The 26,065-nt window shown below is 40.6% G+C and overlaps 2 protein-coding genes across 2 annotated transcripts; one reads left to right on the forward strand and one right to left on the reverse strand.

Moving 5' to 3' along the window:
* Nucleotides 1-659: 659 nt before the first annotated feature.
* LOC140538183 (uncharacterized) lies at nt 660-5,176 on the forward strand. The gene is made up of 4 exons (XM_072660628.1): nt 660-1,005; nt 1,933-1,994; nt 2,730-2,814; nt 3,692-5,176. The coding sequence occupies exons 1-4, from the start codon at nt 735-737 to the stop codon at nt 4,303-4,305; spliced, it is 1,032 nt and encodes a 343-aa protein (XP_072516729.1). The 5' UTR covers nt 660-734; the 3' UTR covers nt 4,306-5,176.
* An 11,261-nt stretch (nt 5,177-16,437) lies between these two features.
* rx1 (retinal homeobox gene 1) lies at nt 16,438-20,959 on the reverse strand. The gene is made up of 3 exons (XM_072660662.1): nt 20,647-20,959; nt 17,359-17,609; nt 16,438-16,881 (listed from the first exon to the last, which is right to left on the reverse strand). The coding sequence occupies exons 1-3, from the start codon at nt 20,957-20,959 to the stop codon at nt 16,438-16,440; spliced, it is 1,008 nt and encodes a 335-aa protein (XP_072516763.1).
* Between the last annotated feature and the right edge of the window lie 5,106 nt (nt 20,960-26,065).

Consider the following 26,065-nt stretch of genomic DNA (forward strand, 5'->3'; position numbering starts at 1 on the left):
TTCCTCGAATTAACAAACATTTTCCTTAATAAACTGCCCCCTAAAAAATCTACCTCATTTTAATAATCGTTCGGTCAATTTAGCTAGATAACAAGTCGTTATCTCATCGCTATTCGCTCATAATTCCCTTATTTAGCACTAAAATTATTCCCTCAATTTAATAAACTGATGACACTCAAATGACAGATCCTTTCCTTAATTTAATAGCTAAATAACTCTATATAATAATAATAATAATTTTTTTGTGATCAATAAAGTGTATATCTAGCTATATATCTAGCACTATATATCTATATAAACTGTAGGAATACTAAATTAAATTATGAAAATAAAGTATGATTTGTTAAAATGAATAAACAACTTATTAAATCTTTAATGATTTATTATTGTTCTACCTTGATAGCTAGCTGGCTATCTATAGGGGCTTCGTACCAAGGGACCTATGCTAGAGCTAACCCTGAGCAAACTGTCTATACACAGCTTTTACTCCTACGATTTTAACTCTGCTGTTATTAGAGCTAACTGTGATGTATATTATAGGACTAGAAGTCCTGTAATCCTAATAAAGCTTTTTATTGCCGGGCCTTTAAGTTGGCGAGCAAACTGCGCTGATCCCCAGATCTTCCGTTCACGCCAGTTGGTGGCGACCTGCTCCATTATTTTCAAAGAGCAAAAACAAAGAGGGCTGAAGTGGATTAGGCTAGCAGCGGAGTTGAGAAGTTACCAGTTAAACCATGGCAGAGACATATTTCCATGTCCAGCTCACCGCTATTCTGGACATGCTGCTGAAAACTGCAGCGGTGGACATTTGCGCTCTAGCCGACAGCGTCTTCACGTCTCTGCAGAGGGAAATCGAGAGATGCACGTCTGAAAACGAAGAGCTGAGACGACAGTTGCAGAGTTTCATCGCAGAGCCGAACAGTTCAGCTGATCCAGAAGCTGTTCCCCTGAAGACTAAGGAGAGACACGGCAGAGTTGCAGAGGATGGGGCTGGAAAATCCCACGGTCAGTGCTACAGGGGTGCACCCTGCACCTGCGTTTACTTCTCAGCCCCTCTCCTGAGTCTGCAGGGTCTTTGCAGGGTCTCTGCAGGGTCTCTGCATGAGTTATAATTAAGGGTATTTCTGTAAGTGTAGTGGTAACCCTCATCTCACTGAGCTGTGAGACATAGAAATGTATAGAGGTACCTGTTGTATTCCTTTGGTCTGTTATAATAAAAATAATTAATAATTATAACTAGAATGATGTTACAATATTCAAATAATTCATGTTGTCCAAGTGTCAAGGTAGAAAAGTAATATATAGAGACTTCAATTATTCCCTCATATATAAGAAATGATTTAAACCTCGCTTTAAATAAAGCTTCCAATGAGGGAAATGTTAATTAAATTGAGGGATGGATTGTTACATTAATTTAATAAAGAGGATGATCTGTATCTATAAATATTTAAAAAGTATATATATATATTTAAAAAAAAAGATTTTTGTACCTTGATATTAGAGCTGGGCAATATAACAATATTTTATCGTATTGTGACAAATGTATGTATCGTATCGTGATACACGTTTCTAATCATATGGAGGTGAGGTAGTGCTTAATAGACATCTACTGATCAGCTGCAGGTTTCATTACTAACAGTGTGATTAGACTGGGTTCATTAGATGAAGAGCAGCAGATGTTGAGTATAAATCACTGTATAAATTCAGTACAGGAGAGGATCTGAATAGTAGATTATAAGAATCTGCAGATACTGATGTTTTTAATCTGTGGTTATATGTGTTGTGATAAATATCGTGGATCATGAAAAAAGTCCTTAAATATTGTGATATAGTATTTTTAACATATCGCCCCTCTCTAACTTGGTTCTGCAGGTATCATGATCATTCCGAAGGCTAAAGTTTCTAAATGTGCCGCTGGCTTTCTCATTTCAGACTCTAAGCAAAAGACTATCAGTATGGGGACTAATACTGCAGCGGTCAGAAGTGGTCAGCGGGTAAGACTTGTCTAAGGTCTATTGGATGTATTAAATTCTGGGAATTTCAAAGCAGGTTTTGCATAAATTGATTAGTTACTAAGTTATAATAATAATAATAATAATAATAGTAATAATAATGAAGTCATTCAGAGTGGGTTCGGTGTGAAACTCCGCCACATCTGATTTGTTTACGGTTGTGCTGATAGGAAACAGGGGGCGCCATGACTGTCCTACAAAGTCATTTTATTTACTATCCAAAACCACCAGTGAACCCATCTCCTGTCCTCTGAGTTTTCTATGTAATGTTGATGGTGGTAAAAATTGTGGCAAATCTGAAAGATTTTTTTTCCTTTGGGGACAATTTTCCCTTTATGACCCCTTAAAAACCAGGCAGTGTCCCAGGCATCAGGCAGCGTTTTCATTTAATAACCATGTAATAACTTTCTGTGAGGTACCTTCAGACATCTGGTTTTATTTACTATCTCTATGAACTTTTATGACACAGTAAGTTTTTCTAGAACGGAGCATTTCACACTAAAACAAGCTGAATGCTTATATTTAATTTTTAATAATTTAATTAGGCAGATTTTAGGCAGATTTTCCTATAATATCAATGTGGTAACAAAGGAAATGTGTTTTACATACATTTAAATTTGATAAATATTATTTTATACAGTAATTTAGGGATTCACATCATATAATAATTTGGAAAATATTGCATATTATTGTGTGTGTTTGTTTGTGGTGCTGCAGAGGCAGAGGCCTGCGTCTGCAGGAGTTAAAGAGGAGGTGACGGAGATGTGTGTTACACAACCCTGCATGCAGAACACTGTGGATGGTAAGGATATGCAAACACATAATTGTGTATTAAATTAAAAACGAATACAAAAAATATATAATTATTATTATATATTCTATAATAACTGTAGTGACTTTCACAAATACATACCCCAATCAGCAGCAACATTAAAACCACAACATTAAAAGCGAACAGCATTGATTATCTGGATACAACAGCACCCACCAAGAGGTAGTGATGGCCTGACAACTGGGATTGTTAACTGGGTCAGTCCCACAATCTCCAAAATCTCAGGCAGGTCTTATGGGGTGTTCAGTGGTGTATGCAGTAGTCAGTACCTCCAAAATGTGAACCGGCGACAGGGTCATGGGTGTTCAAGGCTCGTGGATGCTCATGGAGGACCCACCACACAATTTACAAGACTTAAAGGATCTGCTGCTAACGTCTTGGTGCCAGATACCACAGGTCACCTTTAAAGATCTTGTGCCTCCATGGGTCAGAGCTGTTTAGGTGGCACGAGGGGGGCTTACTCAATATTAAGCCTTTAATGTTATGGCTGATGGGTGTATATTTCTCAAATGCCATATTGTATTAGTAGATATGTGTGTGTGTGTGTGTGTGTGTGTGTGTGTGTGTGTGTGTTTTATCACAAATGCCATCAGTCTATCGCTCCAGTTAGTCTGTACAGTTGAATAGAGAACCACAATGCCTCGAGAATGCACTGACCTTTGAAGTTTTTGGTGTGAGGCCGTGAAATTTGCCAATAATGTGCGAGTCTCACAGGCAGTGCATGAGACTTCAGAGGTATGTCCTCACAGGCTAAAGCACTGATAGTCATTGCTGAACCATTGAGAACCAGCTAAACGTATACGTATACGTTTGTTGCCAGTGAATGGTTTCTTTTATTGTTCTACAGGCGCAGAAAGAAACGATCAGCTTTCTGACCCCAGTCCTGACCTCAAGTCTGAATCCGAGAACAAGACTGGATCTGGGTCACAGCTTAACTGGAACAACTGCACCATTGAAGACTACGAGGAGGAAGGGGAGAGTTCTCCAGGTCGGGACGAACTGCGGGAGGACATGGAGGACCTGAGCGCCCATTATGTACCCTACGCTCAGTCTACCAGAGCCGAGGAAGACGAAGAAAGGGGGAAAGACCAGCTACAGCATGATATGTCCCTGCCACAGACACCAGATTTACAGTGTACCTTCATACAGATCGATGGCACTGTGACTGCTGCTGTTGCCCACAATAATGAGAGGCAGGCAGAAAGCAAGATCAGTTGTAATATCTGCGGGAAAAGGGTGATGTCAGAGAAAAGACTGAGAGTTCACATTAAAACCCATGCTGCTCTGAGACCCTACACATGCTCTCAGTGTGGGAAGAGTTTCACCCGAAAAGCAACCCTGAATTTCCACCAGAACATCCACAGAGGTGTGAAACCGTACGCCTGCAATATCTGCCCAAAGTCGTTTGCTGACCCAAGCGCCTTACGCAGACATAAATCCATACACAAGGTGATGGGTTAGGGATGTAGCCTTTCCTGTTGTTCACACAATGGTAATGCAAGCTTACATACTTAACATTAAGGGGGATTTTGGTGCAGATCTTCTCCAGCATCTTCTCCAGATCAGCACGGACAGGATCTTGTGGACTTCACTGTACGACCTTGAACCTACGTTACAGTTCCAGCCTCTGGAATCTCTATATTTTCAGTAAATGAAGTAATTCGGCTGCAGATAGATGTATAAAATGATGTAATAAGTTGGCTTGTGAACCCTCACAGGTTTGGATAATCAGTAGGCAACTGAGAATCCCCAAAAATAAAAAGATGATAAATGCTTCTGAAATTACTGATGAATTTCTGTGACGTCAGGGATAAAGTTATTATACTTGAATATCCAGAATTCATCATATTTTCAAAAGGGGTTTTTAAATCTTGAGGCAGATCTAAATAAAAAATCTATTCTATTTACATTCTTGTTGTTCCCAAAATATATTTTGGTATTTTTTTATATATAATATTGTGTAAGCTGTGATTGAATATAAAATAACACAATAATAATAGAAATTATTAATATTCTTAATGATTTTGCAATAATTTGATCTTAATTAATATTAGCTTTATAATAAAACATGAACTTTGTTTCCAGCAATAATTGTCCTAACAGTTCCAAGGTCATGCCAGACAATTCTATATTTTTGAACCACACAAGCACTCCAGCATAAATACAGAAAAAAATCTGCATTAAGATTAATATTATTAGTGAAAAGATGTTGTTGGCAAATGTATTTTGAATGCAGAAGTAGAAGATGAAATATCAGTGTGATAAAGTGAGATTTATTTTATGTATGTGACATCTGTAGTGTGTTTTCATAAATCTCTGCATAAAAACCTCCAAAAAATGAAGTGTTGTGAATTTATATGAGGGTGGATGTTAGAGCTGGGCAATATGACGATATGTTTATCGTATCGTGATAAATGTTATCGTGATACATAATATACATCTCTAAGCATATGGAGGAGACTGTTAGTGCTTAATAAACACTGATCAGCTGCAGGCTTCATTACTAACAGTGTAATTAGACTGGGTTCATTAGATGAAGAGCAGCAGATGATGAGTATAAATCACTGTATAAATTCAGTACAGGAGAGGATCTGAATAGTAGATTATAAGAATCTGTAGATACTGATGTTTGTAGTTTATGATTACATGTATCGTGATATAGTATTTTTACCATATCGCCCAGCCCTAGTGGATGTGTAGTTTCTCGTAGTTTACTTTGAGGGGGGGAGGTGGGGGTCGTAGTAACTGTGTGTTAAACTAACCCTGCCGTGTGGAGGCTGTATTTATCCGGGCTCTAGATCTCACTGAGCTGTTTATCTGATGTGTGAGTATTAAGAGAATCGCGCTCTATATAAAGGTTCTTCCCGTTCCATCTTTATTACATGGTTGAAACCAAAGGCTTTTCTTTCATGGTTTTGCTTAATTCAATTCAATTTTATTTATTTGTGCTTTTTAATAAGCAGCTTTTCAGAGATCCGGGTGCAAGCTAGTGGTAACAGTGGCAAGGAAAAACTTCCTCGGGTCGAGAGGAACCAAGACTCAAAAGGGGAACCCGTCCTACTCTGGTCGACACCAGATCATAATAATAAAAATCAAAACAGGAATAAAAAAAATAAAACTAAACTGAATTAAAAATAAAAGGGTAAATGTGGCATCATGCCAAACAAGATGAAAATGTGAGGGGGATGATAAAGTCCTGCATTGAGCTGAGGATGAGGCCCCAGAGCAGGACAGTGGGCAGGAGGTAAGGGAGAGCCAGGTCAGGCGGAACCGGAGTGGAACAGCTGGAAACGGGCATCTCAATACATGTGAAAGAGAGAGAGGGAAACAGTAAGGAGGGAAAACACCAGGGGTTAGGAGGGAGGAGTTCAGGAGAATGTTTGGGGGGGGGGGGGGGGGGGTAACATAGGGTAACAGGGTCCAATAAATGGACCTGCAACAGCAGCAAGCAGACAGCAGGGGGCGGCTCAGCACATAGGGTTTTGGTTTAGAGAAACTGCAGTACTGATCATTAGTATTCAAACAAGCTACAAGCTCTATATCTATACTTATCTATACTATATCTATACTTTACTGGAGTAATTATTTTTCAGCGGACTTTTTACTTCTACTCTGTAAATTTTAAAAATAGCTCCGTTACTCCTATTTCATTTCCCTTTGTTTTGATTCCAGTTTGTCATTGTTAAAAAAACCAAAACAACAACCCTATTCAGATCTGTAAATAATCTGTAAATAACATATTAATATTGTTATTGCTTTTTTTTTACTTTTATTATTATTTATTTTGTATATATATATATACATATATATATAATTTATCTACATTTTTGTATCTGAGTGTCTTGCTATCCCTTGTCTGCTGTGACACTGAGAATTTACCCACTGTGGGACTAATAAAGGATTATCTTATGTTATAAATCACGCCATCCAGAAAGTGTGAATTTGACTGTGATTGGATGAGAAGTATAAATATGTACCATTCTGACTCTCTATTGGTAGTATGAAGATGTCCTTGGCAAAGACCTCAAGTGAAATGTCCCATCAACCAGTCACATTTCAGCACTGTGTTTTTATTGCAACATAGACAATGCTAAATAAAATTGCACACTAATGCAAGGACTGGTACACTACCACTGATTATTCGCTGGAATAAAAAAATTATTTATTTGTTAAAGTTGCTTTTTCATTATTTTTTCCACATTTACTTAAAAACATTAAGTAAATTAAATAATTTTTCACATTTACTTAAATAAAATGTAGTAAATGAAGTACATTTTCACATTTACTTACATAAATGATGATGTCTGTATACTTTTGACAAATTGCACAAATTAAGCAAATCAAGTAGTATAGTTTTAAAGTTTTAGTGAAATTCTACTTTATTAATGTTAATATATTTGTATTGTATTTGCTTCACCATGATTGTCTGGACATGCAAGGGCCATCAAACTAAATCCAAGCATTGAGCAAGTACAGTAACAACCCTTAAGCAATGACCCAAGGACTAATGCAGATGGCAAGCTGACAAGGACACCTGAAAAACTGGATTGCAGGAAGCTGTGCTTATCTAGCTGCACCTCTAGGTGGCGCCAACACCCTGGTCTGGAAGCCAGTAGTCCTCACCAGCATACATGAACTAACAGGGAGCAGAAATAAGTCCCAGTCCTCCACACCCGTCATGTTTGTGATGATTTAGCAGTAATCTTGTTATACGTGTTTTATGCGCTTGCAGTTCATAAAAGGTGACCGCTTCTATTTCTGATTTTAGTGTCGCAGGGGTGCGCGCATCACTCCGCAGATCACCAGTCAGCTAGATTACAGACACACCTGCACTGACCAGTTCCATCAGTCTGATGCAATGCTTAAGTCTTAGCCAGCACAGGCCTTTCTTTATCCAAGGAGAAAAATGACCTGGAATGACCTGTGCACTGTTTGTAAACAGGCTATGTATAATACAGTCTAAAACTGTGGTGATGGGCCAGCATGTGAACCTAATTCCAGTCCATATTCGGAAACTGAAATTATTGTTTGTGTGATGTCATTTACATAAGCTCATTTACATAAATTTGCCTGGTGGGCCTACTGAGGTTTGTCTCCACCTGTTCACATTTAGGTTAGGGTTTCAAACCAGGCTGATTTTTAAAGAAACACTGGGCAGCCAATCAGAACACTTACATTTACATATATAGGTCTTAAAGGTACAGTAACAGCACACTAATTAACAGCATGTATAATTATATAATAAGAAATAAAGACAAAAAAATGTGCTTTTCCAACTTCTAAGAAAGAATTAGGACTGTTTTAGTGCATACTGTAGATCCACACCAACATCATAAGTGGATCTTAAAAAATGAAATATTCATGGGCCCTTTAATCCAACTACTGTTGCTCCTTCAAGACGTGGTCATTTTAATCTAATCTAGCTCTGCTGTTTACAAGAGAGGACAGGAGAAAACGGGGCCACGAAAAACTGGCGCCAGCCCACAAATCCAGCACCTCCACCGCCCTCTCCCTCGCTGACCTCCACTTATGTCATGCGAAAAAGCTCTGTCCCATTGAAAAGCTCTCTTAATCAAACCCAATTAATTCCGCTCCTTTCCCTTATTATCCGCCCTGCGGAACGCGTCATCCCAATCAGCCTGTTAACTCCAGCCTGGGCCCCAGCGGAGGCCACAAAGAAGGGAGCCAAATAATAGATTACGCAATTAATTAGTCGTTAGAGATTTAATTGTTCTTAATGAATACAAGCAGTCTGTGGGGGATTCATGAGTGATTCATGAAGTAAACCATTACCACCACCACCACCCCCACCCCCCTCCTCCTCAATTTTCGCTCTACTAATCTCCGTGATCAGACGGCAGGGATTTTTCCCAGCTACGCCACGGTAGTTTCTGTTCATCAGCAGCTGTGGAGTGTGGTGTGGAGAAGGTGAGTGTGTGTGAATGAGTAACTCTGTTACTGTTGGCCTGTTACTTGGGCCTCCTGCAGCATTTAGCGAGCACGGGACGACCCCGTGGTGCTTCATCTTGGGTCTTTGGATCCTTTGGGTTCTTGGGTCTTTATATTGGTTGGTGTGGAGCAATAGATAACACCACTACCTGCTACTGAGCTACCACACCATGTGTGAGACCAGGATTCGATTCCCAGTCTGGGTGACTATGCTGCGCTACATCAATAAGTCCTAAGTCCTTGGGCAAGACTCCTAACACTACATTGGCCCACCTCTGTAATACGAGTAACCTTGTAAGTGGCTCTGGATAAGAGAGTCAGCTAAATGCAGGAAATGTAAATGGATCCATACATCAAGCGAAGGTTCTTCAGATCTTTACAATGTTCATCACACTCCCATGTATCTATTGTCAATCTCAGCAAGGGTTCTGTATGGTTCCGTGGTTGGGCCTACACACCACATACAGGTTTAAACAGTGCAAAACAACTGTGTTTGTTTTGATGTATCAAACATGTCCAAAAGTTTGTAGACACCTGCACACCCAGCATTTCTTCTGAAATCAAGGGTATGAATAGGTAGTTTGTCCCCCTTACAGCTTCTACTCTTCTGGGAAAGAATTGCTGTAAGGAAGATTTGCTTGCATGAGAGCATCAATGAGGTCAGGTTGGATGATTAGTTCTGCTACTTCAACTCATCCCAAAGCTACTGGATTGAGCTCTGTCACTCCGCAGAACACAGGTCCACTGTTCCACAGCCCAATGCTGGGAGCTTTAAACCCCTCTAGGCAACACTTGGGCTTGGGCACAGTGACTTTAGGCCCATGTGAGGCTGTTCCAGAGCATCCTGTTCTATTGGTCAGTGCCTTTCCATAGATATTATACAACTAGTCCATCATTCTGGACTCATCTAACTCATCTTCTTTTAGCTACAGATGACCTGCAACCTGAACCAATTTTTTTATACATTCAACTATAACACTGAGGGTCAACAGAAGGTAGAGCTGTCATGAAGGAGACGAAGCACAAGAAGTAGCACAAGAGTACCATGAGAGGACAATGCCATCATTGCTCAGCGACAATCTTCTTACTGACTGAGGTCAAGGATTAGCCTGAGGTTTGTGTACCGCCTCGGGCTGCCAGATGTGTGACTGAAGACATCTGTAAGACATTTTTTTAAGTCATTGTTCATGACCAGGCACGTTGGTTAGATGGATGAGACATAGTCATGGTCTTGATTTGGAGATGTTTTTGATTAGTGATGCACTGATGCCGTGTTCACCTATCCTAATACCAGTTCTGACACTAATATTGGCTTTGTTCATGCAACTGAATGAATCTTTTTAGGATCTTGCACATATTTATATTTTATAATTGTCTAACAAACAAGATTAAGAAACTATAAATGATTAAATTATTAAATAAAGGCTTTACAAATGTCAGCTGGACATCTCTAGACGCTCTAGATTTCCTGTATGTAGTTTATTCATATAAAAGATATTTCAGAAGCCTGGTTGACTGGTTGAATAAATAGAAGAAAAAAAAAGAAATCAGATTCAGCCATCATTCCCAACAAAAGCTCTTTTTTTCAGTAGATGGGCTGCTCTTTTCCCATGGTTCCTTTGTGCCACCGCAGCTGAACGCATGCCTACACTCAGCCTTGGCCTGGCCGTCATGCCAATGTGTCCAGTGGACAGTGGCTGCTGGGTCCCGGCCTGAGTCCTAATCCCTGCGCTGAACTCATCCTGGCCTGCAGGAAAAGGCTCTAATTGGGGGATTTTCTCCATCATTAAGCCTGATGAGCACCCTCCCCTCCCTCCACAATCATTAATACTTCCTCCCCTCGTCGTAGAAAAGTTCACCCGCAGTACAAGAATGTCGGTTCATGCGGACTCTGCTGGTTGCGCTCACAGTTGGACTTGGCACTGCTGAACTGCGGGTTGAGGAATACCTTGCAGATCTAGATCTGCCCCGGATTGGTTTGATGGACGCACAATAGGCTGCTCAACCTGCACTTGACTGACAAGCTCAAAAATGATGCCTTGTGGCCTTTAAGCCAACCGGAACCGTATTTATAGCAAAAATGTGCAAGTGTGAGGAACCCTTTGAAGATCTAAAGAAGGTCTTCTTCACACGTACGCATCTCCTCCTTCAACCTGATAAGTAAGTACATTATGATTGCCAGATTAGGGATTAGGGCCTATCCAAAGCCATGCCCTTTCTCTGTTTTATGTTTCTGAGGACCCAGATGGTCCTGACCAGTGGTCCCCATAGTCTCCCATCTGTCTATGTCCTTCACCCACACACACACACACACACACACACACACACACACACACACACACATTGAGATCACGGCTGTGGCAGGACCAGACAGTCCAGAACATGTGCTGAAGCAGCAGCGCCTGGGGGTAATTAGGGAGCGCTGGGCCCGGGGGGGGGGGGGGCTGCTGAACCCCAGCCCCACCCGCCGAGGCCTGATTGATTGGAGCTTCATCTTCCTAACGGGCTGGCCGCCTGCCACCAGTCAAGAGGGATCGAAAAAGAGAGGGAGAGGGAAAGGAGGAGGACATAAGGCCTAACCCATCTCTTCTGTTCTCTACACTACTGTGCATGTCACCATGTCCTCCCAGCACCCAGGGTACGAGGCAGGAAAGCCCAATATGGGCAAAATAATATCCCAATGCTTCCTGTAGCTCATTGGACCAGTTGAACGAATGGTTGCACATAAACAAAGACTATCAAAACCTGTGAGCCTGATGATTGTTTGTTTAATTCACTAGAATTATTAGCATAATTAACTTTAACTATGGCTAAACTTTAGATTGCTATGTAGCATACATAGATATATACTTGGAGGTATTTTAATGGATCATGCATCTTTAAACCGGGATTCCACTAATCAATCAGTCACCAGCAACACTCTGCTCCAGAGAAACTTACCTAGTCAGAGTTTGTACATAGTAATGTTGAATGGAAACGATGGAGACGATTGTTATAGAAGAGTTTACTGCCCCTAAAAGCTCCCTCATGGAAGGTTATTACACTGCACGATGGCCGAGACACTGTTTTACCATGATTTGAGAAGATTCTAGGCTAGCACGCATTTTAAACACCCCTTCATGGTGGAGGGATACATCCAGGGTGTTGTAAAGAAAAATAGTCCCCAGAGAAAACCTATTACTTTACATCTGTCACTATTTTAACATAAACAACATTCCATATAAAACACAAGACACATGGTGGTGGTAGGTTCGCTGGTGGGGTTTGATAGTAAATAAAGTGGCTATATTTGAGTAGTCATGGCAACCCCATGGCAACCCCTGGTCCCATTCACTGCCATTGTAAAGATATTGGCAGATTGCTTTACAGTGAACCATTTCACACCAAACCCCACCAGCTAAATTATGCCAAAAGTTTGAAAAATTGATTTTGGGCCCCATGAAAAGATTTTACACTGGGCCCCATAACTCTAACAATTAAAAAATATATATATATTTTTATCCAAAAAATCGTCTATTTGAACTCCACCCCACCCTTTATAGCGCCTCTGTGATGTTATTTATCGCAACAACCTCAAAGCATGATATCACCCATCCCAAATACACGTTCACCCCTAGTTCATGTCAATGTTCACAAAAAAACATTGTTTTTTCAGCCTAGGGTCCACCAGTGGGCCGAAAAACATTTATACTATTATACCTATTATACCAGAGAATAGCCCCACCAGTTTGTACAGAAGTCCCTGCATTACTCAGTAATACATCTTAGTGTGTAATAAGGCTTGGAGTGTTAAGGGGTTAACTTTTTTACTTGAGGACAAAAACAAGCTCTATCAAACTAGATTTCTTTATTCCAAGCAATATTTATAAACATCAACAATTCATTTCAGAATAAAAAGCAAACTGTAAAACAGCTAGCTAGAACATGGAACGCATGTAAATGACTACGTATGGATGAATGTATGTACAGTTAAGTTGAAAAAAATAAAAACACAAATATTATTATTCATCTCCAAAAAAAAGGATTGCATATTTTGCATATTTCTAACCTTTGGCTTATTTGTTAATTCAGAATTGAATTCTCTACATGTGCACGTTCACTACTTACATCTTACAGATTCCACCTATGAACCCGTGATGGTTTAACAGGGCCACAAATAACAACAGGATGGGTCAGAAAGCACAGATTACTAAAATCTAATATTTTAGACAACAAAACCATAACAGTATTTTCAGTAAAAAAAAAAAAAAACCCTGAAAATTCACAACAAAGTAGCAGAAACGTATCTGAGTGGGAACGGCTCGAGAAGGGTTGAAACCTGGATGACAGAAAGTGCCTGGATGTATGAAAAATGAAAACATGACGTATGAAAATGTACATGAGTGCACTAAAGACTGACAGACTGACTGTAAAGAGTTTCCTTTTCAAATAAGTGGCACTTCAGTGTTGTTGTTGATTGTCATATGATTGTCATATCACACTTAGATTCCATCCTTGTGCAGATCAGAGTGTGTGATGCACAGGACACGGGACAGGGGGGCTAAGGGGAGGGAGATACCCACATGTAGTACCCACCCCAGTAGCTGTACTCTCATTTGTATTGCTTTCATGCATATTCTGTAGCCCAAATGTTTCTTCAACTCAAACGACTGCAAAAACCTTTTTGATGCTATTTGGACAAAAGTATTGGGACACCTGCTCATTCATTGTTTCTTCTAAAATCAAGGGCATTAAAAAGAGTCTACCCTGATTTTGTTGGAGTAGCTGTCTCTACTGTCCAGGGAAAAAGAAGGCCTTCTGCTAGATTGTTGGAGGAGCATTGCTGTAAAGGGTCTGATTGCATTCAGCGACAAGAGTGTTAGTAAGATCAGGATCAGGAACTCCCCAACTCATCTCAGACGTACTGGATGGAGCACCATAATCACTTTAGAGAGCACAGTGCTTTCACTGCTCTACAGCTACACAACTCAATCCTCCTGCCCATGCCTGGAATTAGGCATAATGCCATCAGTCCACAGATCCACATTTTCTGCTGTCCACCAGCACCCAGTATAAACTGTATAGGGTTATACCTCAAGAACCTTTCATTTAAATGGTAACAGGGTTCTTCACGTTCTAACATCTGAGAGGTTCATCCACTGAGAGGTTCTTCTGTACCATTACCCCAAATAACCCTTTTAAGTGTCCAAATCTGTCCACAAACATGTAGATATATAGTGTATAACCATCTACTAAGGGTTTTCCATCAGTGTGAAGAACCCTTTAACCAGTAAAAGAGTCCTTCAAGCATCCAAATGGTTATTTGAGTTGTCATGGATCAAAGAACCATTAAACCCTATTTTAAGAGTCTCATGAACTTCTCATGCTGATAGATCCTGATGGTACTACTGTGAACCTTGACTTTACATATGTGCTGAATTAATTGTTAACCACTTTACTTAAAGGTAAGCTTGTTCTACTCTACCCACCTCTGTATATACAAGCAAAATCTTGCATCGGACCACCCCACTCACCCCATTTACCCTTACACCAGGAGAAAAAATCCTTTCATACCCAAATCATACAGTATTCCCCAGCTATCCCGAAGCCAAAGCCTTATTATTTGCTCCTTTTCTGTGCCTAAAGAGGCTGAAACAAAAGGCCGGGTTTGGGTCGTGTGAGCTGAACAGTAAGGGCGGCGCGGGTTTGGTGACCCAGCAGACGGCTCCCCAGCACGTAGAGGTCACTCGCGGCCCTGCCTGCCAACAGGTCTTCTCCTCTAACGAGCACTGAGGCATGCAGGCCTTTCTGCCTGACCCCCTCACCCAGCCAGCCCCATCTCTACCACGTTCATTACATCCAGGGAAAGGGAGGGGGGCTGTCCTCAGACGCTCTGCCCTGTACGGACGGTCAAAAGGACTTTTGTCTTTCGTGCCGTTTGCCTGATTTGAACTCTGACAGCTCTGATGGTTTTTTTGTGCTGTCTCTCCCAGGAGCACCTGCCAGTCAAGTGAATTAAGAATTAATCACATATAAGTAAGTTAAGTGGGTGTTAAGAGGTGTTCCCCTGGGTGGAGTCATATGGCCAACAAGGAGACTCACGACAACACATTAGCTCTCCTTCAGTAGAAAACACAATAATCGTCATGCTTAGAGAATAAAAGCTACTAGATGGCTTATGTTGTTTATTTTAATGCAGGATGAAGACTAGTCCTGGACTAAAATGCAAAGCCAATCAGAAGTCTTATGGTTTTCTTTAAAAGTAAAAGTTAAATAGTTGTACAAATTGTACAGCTTGGCTTCTAATTGGTATTGAAGATTATCATATCACACTTAGATTCAATCCTTGTGCAGATCAGAGTGTATGATGCACGGGACAATGAGAAGGGGAGGGGGGCTAAGGGGAGGGAGATACCCACATGTAGTACCCACCCCAGTAGCTGTACTCTCATTTGTATTGCTTTCATGCATATTCTGTAGCCCAAATGTTTCTTCAACTCAAACGACTGCGGAAACCTTTTTGATGCTATTTGGACAAAAGTATTGGGACTCCTGCTTATACATTGTTTCTTCTGAAATCAAGGGCATTAAAAAGAGTTTACCCTGATTTTGTTGGAGTAACTGTCTCTACTGTCCAGGGAGGAAGAAGGCCTTCTGCTAGATTTTGGAGGAGCATTGCTGTAAGGGTCTGATTGCATTCAGCGACAAGAGTGTTAGTAAGATCAGGTTCAGGAACTCCCCAACTCCTTGAGGTTCTTTAAACCAGTAATTGTCTTTAAATGAGACCCTATGAAATCCCAGAGGATCCACATTTAGCTCTCCACCAGCTCCCAATGTAAACATTATAGGGACCTTAAAAACCTCTCATTTAACCGGTTAAAGGTTCTTCCTGCTATAACATTATTGAACAAAAAGTGGTTCTTCTGTAGCATCACCTCAAATAACCATGTTTGTGCCTACAGAGCTAATATTCTGCTGATAGCTGATACTCTTGAGATGTTCTGTATGACATGTGCTCCCATGTATTGTCCAGTATGTTCTGAAGGGCTGAACAGAGCAAAGACAGGGCGGCAATGCTGGCATATTTAAAGAAAATTCCATTTGAAAGACAATATACACACAAATGGCCAGTCCAGCCTCGTAACGAAGCTACCGTCACCTTCAATGCACTGTCTCAATTCACTCTCATCACCAGGTCTTTGGGATGTTACTGTGGCCAGGCACACAACAGGCTGCCCATTCAGAGAGGCAAATGTACCATTTGCTATGATGTTAGTATACTGTATTCTGAAACAAAACCACTTGGATTAAATTAGCCTGATGACTTCGAAGTGTTTGCTTGGTGGAGGACTTGAGCTCCACTGAACTATCATGGAGAGTGAAAGCAACACTGTACCCACAGTTTAATCATAAAACCCCTCCGTCATCTCTTCACCGCTTCACCCTGGAGCCAAAACATGTAGCTAAAAATGTCATTTTTGATCCAGTAGAAAAATAAATAAACATGGTTGTCAGTTTTCCTCATTTACTTCCTGCACTTAATCGCTCTGAATGATCTTCTCTTCACCATCGACTGAAGCGGACGAGAACACCCCTGCTGATGTGTCCCGAATGCAATGAATCCTAAAGGCTTGTCAGTCAGTTCTTTAAGGGCTGCCCCAACTGTCACATGGGTTGCCATGTTTTGTCCATGGACTGAATGTGTTCCTTGGCTTTCATCCTCAGCGAGGCAATGCTGGAGCTGCGCTGGTCAGTGTCCTCCAGCGGGTATTTGTCGGTAAACGCCACTGGACACTGGTAGGGGGGCGGGGCCATGGGCTGCATGCTCTGACCCATGGACTGGGGGGTGTTGAGGAAGCCGTGGCCAGGGTATCCCGCCTGCAGGCCCTGCGCAGGCCCCATGAAGCCTGGGATACTGTGCACGGGCGTGGTGCTGGTCAGAGGAGAGGTCAGCCAAGGGTCCAGGGGCAGAGAGTTACTCATGGGCCCCACGTTGGCGTGCATGGGTGGCCGGTTGAAGGACAGCATGGGAGAGTCGTGGAGCTTCACGGCGCTTGCGTCCATCTTCTCCTGGCGCCTCCATTTGGCCCGGCGGTTCTGAAACCAGACCTGCAGGAAAGCATGAGCTTTAGTAAGGCATGAGTACCACAAGAGTGTCCTAAGAGTTAACAACACATCCATCTTCTCCAGCTTGGCCAGCACTGAGGCTAGTTAACTGCTAAACCTTTTTTTCCTGGAAGGCCTGCACTCCTGAGCCAAAGAGCACGCAGTGAGGGCCACTGTCCTGAACTGGGGGTCAACCTGACAGCACTTAAGTTCACCTTAAAACTATGATGCCTGCCAATTCTGATTGACAAATTGGCACAAACTGGGTGAGATTAAGAGTCTACGTGAAGAGTTGGAGCCATTTCTTTTTAAGCAAAGTCCTATTTGTGATAAAACTGTGGAATGCATAAGCCACACCCCCATGTTTTGGGTTCAGGACAGTGTTGTAGAGGTAGGCCTGGTTAAGCAATTAAAAAACACCTAAATATGTCTAATAAACCTTGATAATTGTACAGCCATCTTTATGCATTACAAACCCACCTGTACTCGAACCTCGGGCAGGTTGACCTTCATGGCCAGCTCCTCGCGGCTATAGACATCAGGGTAGTGGGATTTCTCGAAGGCTCGCTCCAGCTCGTGGAGCTGGTAGGTGGTGAAGGTGGTGCGGTTGCGCCGGTGCTTCTTCTTCGGCTGTTCCTCATCCCCCTGCTCTGGAGACTTCCGGTCACTATCGGACAACTTCCTCACCTCTCCCAGCTCACCATCACACTTATTGGAGAATATTTCAGTGTCTGAGGAGCCCAGAAAAGACACACAGATGAGAACAAGCACACGAACTGACTGGTAGTGGCTGCAATACTACTTCAGAGGTAGTACCTGTGTATATGCTATGTTTAATAAAGCTTATATATTGTCTGCATATTGAGTTCGTACTCTTACAATGGTTTTAACTTTAAATGTAAATTAATGTAACAAGACTTTATTCTGAGTAAATCTGGAGCATTTATGGACATGTCCTGTAAGAAAATATCAAATGAAGTTTTGCAAAACTGTATCAATTCTCAGAAACACAGTATTGCTTTGTAATTAATAGTTTTCATGAAAAATTGTAAACTATTATCAATAAAAACGTAAAACATTGCAGACAGTGGTTCGTTTTGTGTTGAAAACCCTACTCTCTAGATAGCAGTGTTGTCTTCAGATCAGTTTTGACTACATGAAAGTAAGTACTTAGATTTTACGCATGTTTTTGCATGTCAGTTTTCCTAAAATGTAAAAAATAATAACAATAAAAACCACTGTGTCCTATATCACAGTATATTGAATGTTTATCCCTGTATCGTGATACATATCGCCACATTCCTGCCAATGCACAGCCCTAATATGGACATGGATCTGCAGATATTCATAAATGACTCCATACAATTCATATCAACAATTGTTGCACTAGCATGTGCCTAGCATTGCACTATTGCCCATGTGGCTTTCACCTTCTAAGCTGAGAAGGAACAGATGCTACCTGCTAATTCCTCCAAGAACCTCCTTGCAGACCCATCTCCTAATCTAGCTCAAGGCTTTTATTCCACACTGAAAACAGTGCTAACATTTCTAAGAAAAGACTCCACAAACGCTGCCGTGGCCAATTGGAAGTCAATTGGAAGTTACAGCGAGTTAATTACGTCCAGTGCGAAGATGATTGCCTGGGTGAATTGGCTTAGTTAGCCATCTGCTACCTTAAACAGAGCTCAGTCAAAGCATTTCCAATCATAATTAACGGGCATGGGCCTCCTCAAATATGTCTGACACGAGTCTTTTGACTAAATAAACACATTTACACTCAATAAATATGTGTATACTGGCAGACCTTTGGTCACCATCACAAACTAATGGCACTAGCATGCTGTATCTGTCTGGTTTAACCAGCTCCCCCTCTCAGACTCTTAACAACACATTTAAAAATGAGCGGAGAAATTCTGCCGAGGGAATCCTGCCGTATGGAAGATGCTACAGAAAGGGAAGCTTTAATCAACAGGCTGGAACGAAAGCCCAGAGGCTGCCGAGTCCGTGCTCATTAAGAAACTATGGCGGAGGCTGAATTAGCACAATGAGGAGGTCAGGGCCGGTCAGGGATCACCACGCTGCCTGTCAGGAGCTGGACTTCTCAATAAAAACGCTCAGACTAGCTGGCAACTTGAGGAGAACATCATTTCAGAGGGTCAAGACTGACCTCAGCAGATCACCTTTAATCTCGGACAGGCGGCGCCTTTTAGAAAAGACTCCTGAGGACAAACAGGACACTCCTAACAGCACAAATGTACCAAATACCAGCATCGGAGGTAGTTCACAACAGAAACGATGGGATTTTAAACTACATTAAAGGTTAATTAAGGCCTAAGATCATGTTACTCAAACCTAAAATCCACATTAAAAGCAGAATTTACAACCAGATATTAACGTCTCATGTTTATGATGATGCTTATCATTGATCTGTATGTCATTAAGTGTTTATATAGGCCTATTTTTTGCTGTTCCTCACTTGCAACTCAATATTGATTGGGGCACCACTTTAAAATGTAGTTAAAACTCAAATAGGTTAATTTGCAAATAGGCAATTGTCAGAAAATGGAACAGATACCGAACAAATGTCCATTTATTTTACAAAAGAAGGTACAATGTAAGAAATATTGACTTAACATAACCATCAATTTCCACATAACATTAAAAACTAGTAATTTAGCCATCTACCATTATCTGTCTACAATTAGACACAATCGGCAACATAAACTTGCATGTCTTTCTATCTTCTTATCCTATAATAAAGGCATCAGGAATACTGGTATGTCATACAGGCAGGTGACAAGAAGGAACATGAGCTGAGTCTTTTAAATCAATCTTCATCTTCACCACCACCCATTTTAAGCAGGATAGGAAAGAAACTCATCCTGGTTGGCCCCCAGAGCATTTCTCATATCCACCTCCTCTCCATTTATTCTTTTAACCCCTTAAACCCACTAAACCATGTCTGTGGACCCACTATTCATCACTATTACCATTTACTTCCAATCACTTTCGTAGGCCTTACAATAGAACCCTGTGGCACCCCACAAATCTGTTTTTAAGTTAAATGGCTATACAATCGCTTTTGCTTTACAATTTAGGGGCTGATTTGCTAACTTAGGATTTAACACTAATTAATACTGGTAACCTTCCCCTGGCATGAAGATTCACATCTGACAATCAACCAAAAAAAGGGTTCTCTTATCCCACGGCCTGGAAAGCAAGGCAGATTATGGACCCGATACAGAAATCTGAGGGAAAGGAAAAAATAATTATGCGGGTATGCACCATTGTGCAATCTCGTTTCTGTACAGGAGAAGATTAGGGGGAATTCCATGAGGGGATCAGCTTGTGGATGAGGCCTCTCACCAATATATTTAGAGATTTAGCTGTCGCGGCAAGACAGCTCGTTTTTAGAGTGGCAGAGCTTTGAGAAAAGCATCTCCAGAGAAGAGAAATCCTCTGCGCTTCAAACTAAAATACGCAGAAAGCATAAAAGTCAGAGGCTACAGTCCACTGTAGGTTTTCTCTCAATCCCAGTAACGACGCCAGCTAATGACCATTACAGCAGTAACAGGTCTACATCACTAGTCTCAGACGATGAAGATGATGAAGATGATGCTGACTAATGTGTGGAGAGAAGTTCTCAAGTTATAAGATCTACCAGATCTTCTCAAACACTGACCTCAGAAGTGAGGGACTCCTGTGATCCATTTCAATATTTAAACTGTCCAAATGCTTGTCCAAAAAGTAAAAGGACCCAAAGTACACCCCTGAGGATCTCACCTTGAAAAGCAGGCTGCTCGGAGCTGTCCCTCAGAGTCAGGTGCCCGTACGGGTGTGTAGCATGGTCCTGCTTTCCGGGATGTCCTAGACTTTCCACTCCAACTTTTTGAGACACGGTGACAGTGTTGATTCCAGGGTTGAGCAACTGGCCCTGGTCCTTGGTGAAACCCAGGATGACGTCGATGCTGTGGACACGGGTGCCGACGGCTGCCACCCCACCTTTCACCATCTCGTGGAAGTTGCCGGGCGAGAGGCAGCCGTCGTCCACCATGTTCATAGTATCTAGTGACAAATGCATCCGAACGCTGGGAGGGTCCCGTCCAGCTGGGAAAACCACTCTGCTTGAGGGAAAGAGTCCGAAACCGAGCTTCGACTCTCTTTTAAATGTTTTACTGTGAAATAGAAAACAGAGGAAGGAATACGATGAATCCAAAGCTGTCCAAAAAGACAACCGAGCCGCGTATGTGGTGCCGTGACAAATCCTTTCTCATTTTCATAAATGTGTCAGAAACGGTGAAGAACAGTGGTGGTTCAAAAGCATTCCAGGATTTTAGAAGATCATTCAAAATAATGTCAGGAAGATTTAGAAAAAGCAGTGATTAAAGTCATTGCATAACTACAGCGTGTCAAAATGAATCACTGAGTCAAAACAGCAGATCAGGGCTGCACTTCTAACAGCTGCGCCGAGCCATTGTTAAAGAAAACACAAGGGTTGATATATTGTCTTATATGTACAGTTTAGTCCTTTAGTTCAAATCTAACCTGAGGCATCTTTGAATGGTTCCTGTGGCAAACATTTATAATGTTTAATTAAGTACATCTATAACATAAATATTTAAATTCAAAATATCTGATTATTATTATTGTGGTGGTTATTGTTATTAATTGTATTATTGGACAATATATATATATATATATATATATATATATATATATATATATATATATATGTTATATAATATATATATATTTATTACTACTTTATTATTATTATTATTATTTGAACTTCTTTAAAAAATAGATAAATGTGTTATTACATTTTTCACTTTTTGACATATTAGAACCTGGCAGTTACATTGTGGGTATACTAGCATATTATTTTTTATCTCTTTCAGATTATATATATATATATATATATATATATATATATATATATATATATATATATATATAACTTATAATCTTATAGTGACTTAACTTCAATATATATTTTCATAAGTATAAATAACAACATAAATATATATTTCTATGTGGAAGGTACAATTTAATGGTAAATATATATATATATTAGAACCTGGCAGTTACATTGTGGGTATACTAGTATATTATATATATACTTTTTGCATATATATGCAAAAATATATATTTCCCATGAAATTGTACCTTCCACATAGAAATATATATTTATGTTATTGTGCAATATACTTATATTAAATATATATTGAAGTTGAGTCACTATAAAAGTATAAGTTATATATATATATATATATATATATATATATATATATATATATATATATATATATATATAAAAAAAATACAGCAGTCCATCACCACTGCCTCATAAAGTTCCTAAAAAGAGGAGTTCAAATACTCTATAAAATTGTCCAGCTCTGATCTGCATGATAACAGTCAGTCAGTCAGTTATCGGACAGGTTTGATGGTCAGACCTGCTCTGTGTCTGATCCTCTGATCCTCTGACCCTCTGACCCTCTGGAGGAAGCTGGTGAAGCAGTTAAAGCGGCGCGAGAGCCGAGAAAAGTTTGGTTTTCCGGACTTACCTGTGGCGGGACGCTCGCGGAGTTCAGGTGTCCCTCTCTCGCGCACACACACCTGTTTCACTAGCAGCGCTGCTGACCGCACCTCTTCCCCACAGTCCGGCCGCCGAAACTCTGCTCTGCCTTCTCCCCACTGACCGCCAGAGGCGGTGCGAGACACCTGCTGCGCCTGCGCACAGGCCCTGCTCGCTCCTCAGCTGGGGTAGCTGGGAAACTGTCTGTCTGTCGCGACGCCAGGGTTGCCAAGTCCTCAACAAGTACGCAGCTGAAAGAGAGGGGACAACAGGACCACCAGCTGCTAAGACCAGCCCAAACTTTCATCAAGATGCTAGTAAATGACCTACACTGGAGTTACTTAGTAGTTACTCAGTATTTGTACTCAAGCTTGATACTTTTACTGCAGTTAGTATTTCACTGAAGTAATAAATACTTGAGTATTAGTTTACATTAAACTCTTCGTAAAGATTTCGTAATTATTAACCGTAAGTTTACTAATCAATTTCCTTCGTTTTTTTTTTTTATTTGCCCCTGCACCTTTCTGCTGTCTGGTGGGTAATCAAGACCTCCAGAAGCATCTGAATGAAGAGTCAGGTGTGTTGGATCTGAACTATATGAGGTGGTAGGTCCTCAGGGCCTAGATTGACCCCGGTCCATGATGTACAGCCAGTGGGGTCCGCCGGTGTACATTTTGATGTAAGTCTTAGGGAGAAGCAGATCCTAAAGTATCTCAGGTTGTTGCTATAGGGTTGCTAGGTGGTCGCTGTGGTATCTCACGTGGATGCTAGGGCACTTTTTGCAGTGTCACTGAATGAATCTGAAAATCTGTGGGGGTCCGTGGATATCTTTTTATACAGGACGGCGTCAGAATCTGCAAAATGTTTGAAACCCCCTGTCCTAGAGGATTACAGGGGGCTCGTTATCAGGACCCCTCCTCTTAAAGAGCCGCAGACACGCTTTCACACATTATTATATATATAGCATGATACATTGATTTCAGACTAATTACTGGGGTGATTCACACATTATGTTTATATATATATATATATATATATATATAATCACACATTATTTTACATATATATATAGCATGATACATTGATTTCAGACTAATTACTGGGGTGATTCACACATTATGTGTATATATATATATATATATATATATATATATATAATCACACATTATTTTACATATATATATATATAGCATGATACATTGATTTCAGACTAATTACTGGGGTGATTCACACATTATGTGTATATATATATATATATAATCACACATTATTTTACATATATATATATATTATAGCATGATACATTGATTTCAGACTAATTGCTGGGGTGAAATGAATGCATAGTGACATCTCGAGTTTAGCAAAGTATGTGAACAGATTGCACATATGATTAATATCACACCTCTATGGCCATCATGATCTCACGTTAACTGCAGACTAATTACTCAGGAGATTAAATCAAGCAGTAGACTGTGCTCTCAGAGTCACTGAACAACTCATTATTTAACCCAGTCAACTTCCGCTGGGACAAATTGTTGTTTAATTAGCAGTGTAACCAACACAAAAAAGACCTAATTAATTCATTTGGATGATTTAGCAGTTTTAATGCAAGCTAATTATGTCATTTTCTACACAGTTCATGTATGCAGTGTATCTGATATCACAGCTATTATCATAGCCCAAATTAATAAAGGTACAATATACTAGTGCTGGTCATCGTCTGCCTAGGTCTATAGCTGGCATCATCGCTGCTGTTCTGTTCCCCTAGCCAAATGGTCAATTTCTCTGACCACTTTTATGGGGGGCTTGTATTATAAGTGACACTGATCTACTGTGACTGCATTTTACTCATATTTTTGGATCCGTCATGTCAAGAACCATAGATTTCTTATTTTCCTTTTATTTAAATGTATTTTAGCAACCAAATATAATGTAGTGTAACACTTAGAATCATGCCTACTTATCTGCAGGATGTGGCTGCATCCCAATTGTGTACTACACACTAATACTGTATATACTGTATACCTTAATAGTATATACTATATCTTAGTAGTGCAAGTTTCTACTAACAGGAAGTCTGTATTGTGATGAAGCGTTGCTCCTGCCATCATTGCTGCTGCACTTGCATCATTATCCACCATTTTTTCTAATAATTGTTACATAATAGTAGCTTTCTATTTGCATTGCATTGTGGGATAATAGTGTCAATCATAACCATACTCAAAAACCAACCGGTTTGGAGTATGTGTCTTGGTAATTTGGGTATACTGGACTTTGGCACTTTTATCTATACTACATACTACATCCTCAAAAGCACAAATGGGACGCAGCCTATGCATATGTACAAGCCATAGTTTGGACACCCCAGCTAAGGAGGACATATTAAACTTAGGAAATGTATCAAACATGTAACTTGACCTGGAGTGTCCAAACTTCTGAACAAGACTAATAATTCTAATTGTACTCCGAGAGGTCCAGTGAGCGCTGTGCACAGCTTCGAGCTGGATCTTTAAAGAGCGAGTGCCGCCGTTAGGAATGTCCAGAGCTTCTCTGTGCTCGGAGAGGTAACAGTCAAAGGTTTGAACCCTCCCTCTAATGAGGCTAAAGACTCAGGAGATTTCCTCTGACCTCAATGAAATCTAAAGATAAGTTTAAGAAGCTCGGCTGATTAGTTTTTAGGTTAGCTAACGTGGAAAACACACATAGTAAAGCTGCACGTCTTAATCCAAGGATGTGTCACACCTGCAAACCTGATTATAACTCGCTGTTTCTCACCTAAAAGTGTTGAGCTATTAGCATGGAAGGCCTTTGGGTGCCTTTTTTCTTCATGGCTAAACCATAGGACACGTGTTTGGACCCTTTGACTATATATGTATGCTGTTGAGTTTGAAGCCTAGAGTGGCACATTAAAGAAATGTGTTTGGTTGCAATGTGTGCCCCCTACTAAAGCTGGTAGCTGATTAGTTATTAGATGGTCAGTCCTGTCAGTCATGTAAAAGTGGTTGCATTCCCATATTAAAGGCAACAATGTGATTAAAAAAATGAATTATGATAATTATGTGTTACTGACCCCAGACACAGTTGTGCACCTCTTCAGTTGTAATTGGGAGATGCTAGGCTAACAATGCTGACAAACATTGCACTTTGTATATGGCAACATTGTCATTTTTGCTCATTTTAATATCAGTTTAGGGGAACTGTAGAGGTCAAGAAGCGAAGACCAAGAAAACTCTTGGAGAGAACGGCTTGGTGCACTGTTCTGCTGTGCAGCATTGCTTCCACAAACCTTATCTTAATGGAAAAGTCGTACGAAGGAAACAAGTGCTGTGGTCTGATGTGGAAGTGGAAATAGACCTTTCAATTAGCCACAATTAGAATTTCCTTAAAGCAACACTCAAGTAAAGCATGGGGGGTTAATCTATCATGGGGTTTGGTTACCGTCAATGGTATTGCCAATATTTATGGGTGGACGGAAAAATTGATTCCACAAAATACCAGCAAATACTGAAGTTTTTGGAGTGGCCCTTCCCGTCCCCTGACCGAACCATTACAGAATCTGTGATAATGTGTGGATTGTCCTGCCTGCTCCTGTTCTGTCATGCCTGCCTCTGT

This window comes from Salminus brasiliensis, chromosome 17 (assembly GCF_030463535.1).
Source record: "Salminus brasiliensis chromosome 17, fSalBra1.hap2, whole genome shotgun sequence".
Lineage (NCBI taxonomy): Eukaryota > Metazoa > Chordata > Actinopteri > Characiformes > Bryconidae > Salminus > Salminus brasiliensis.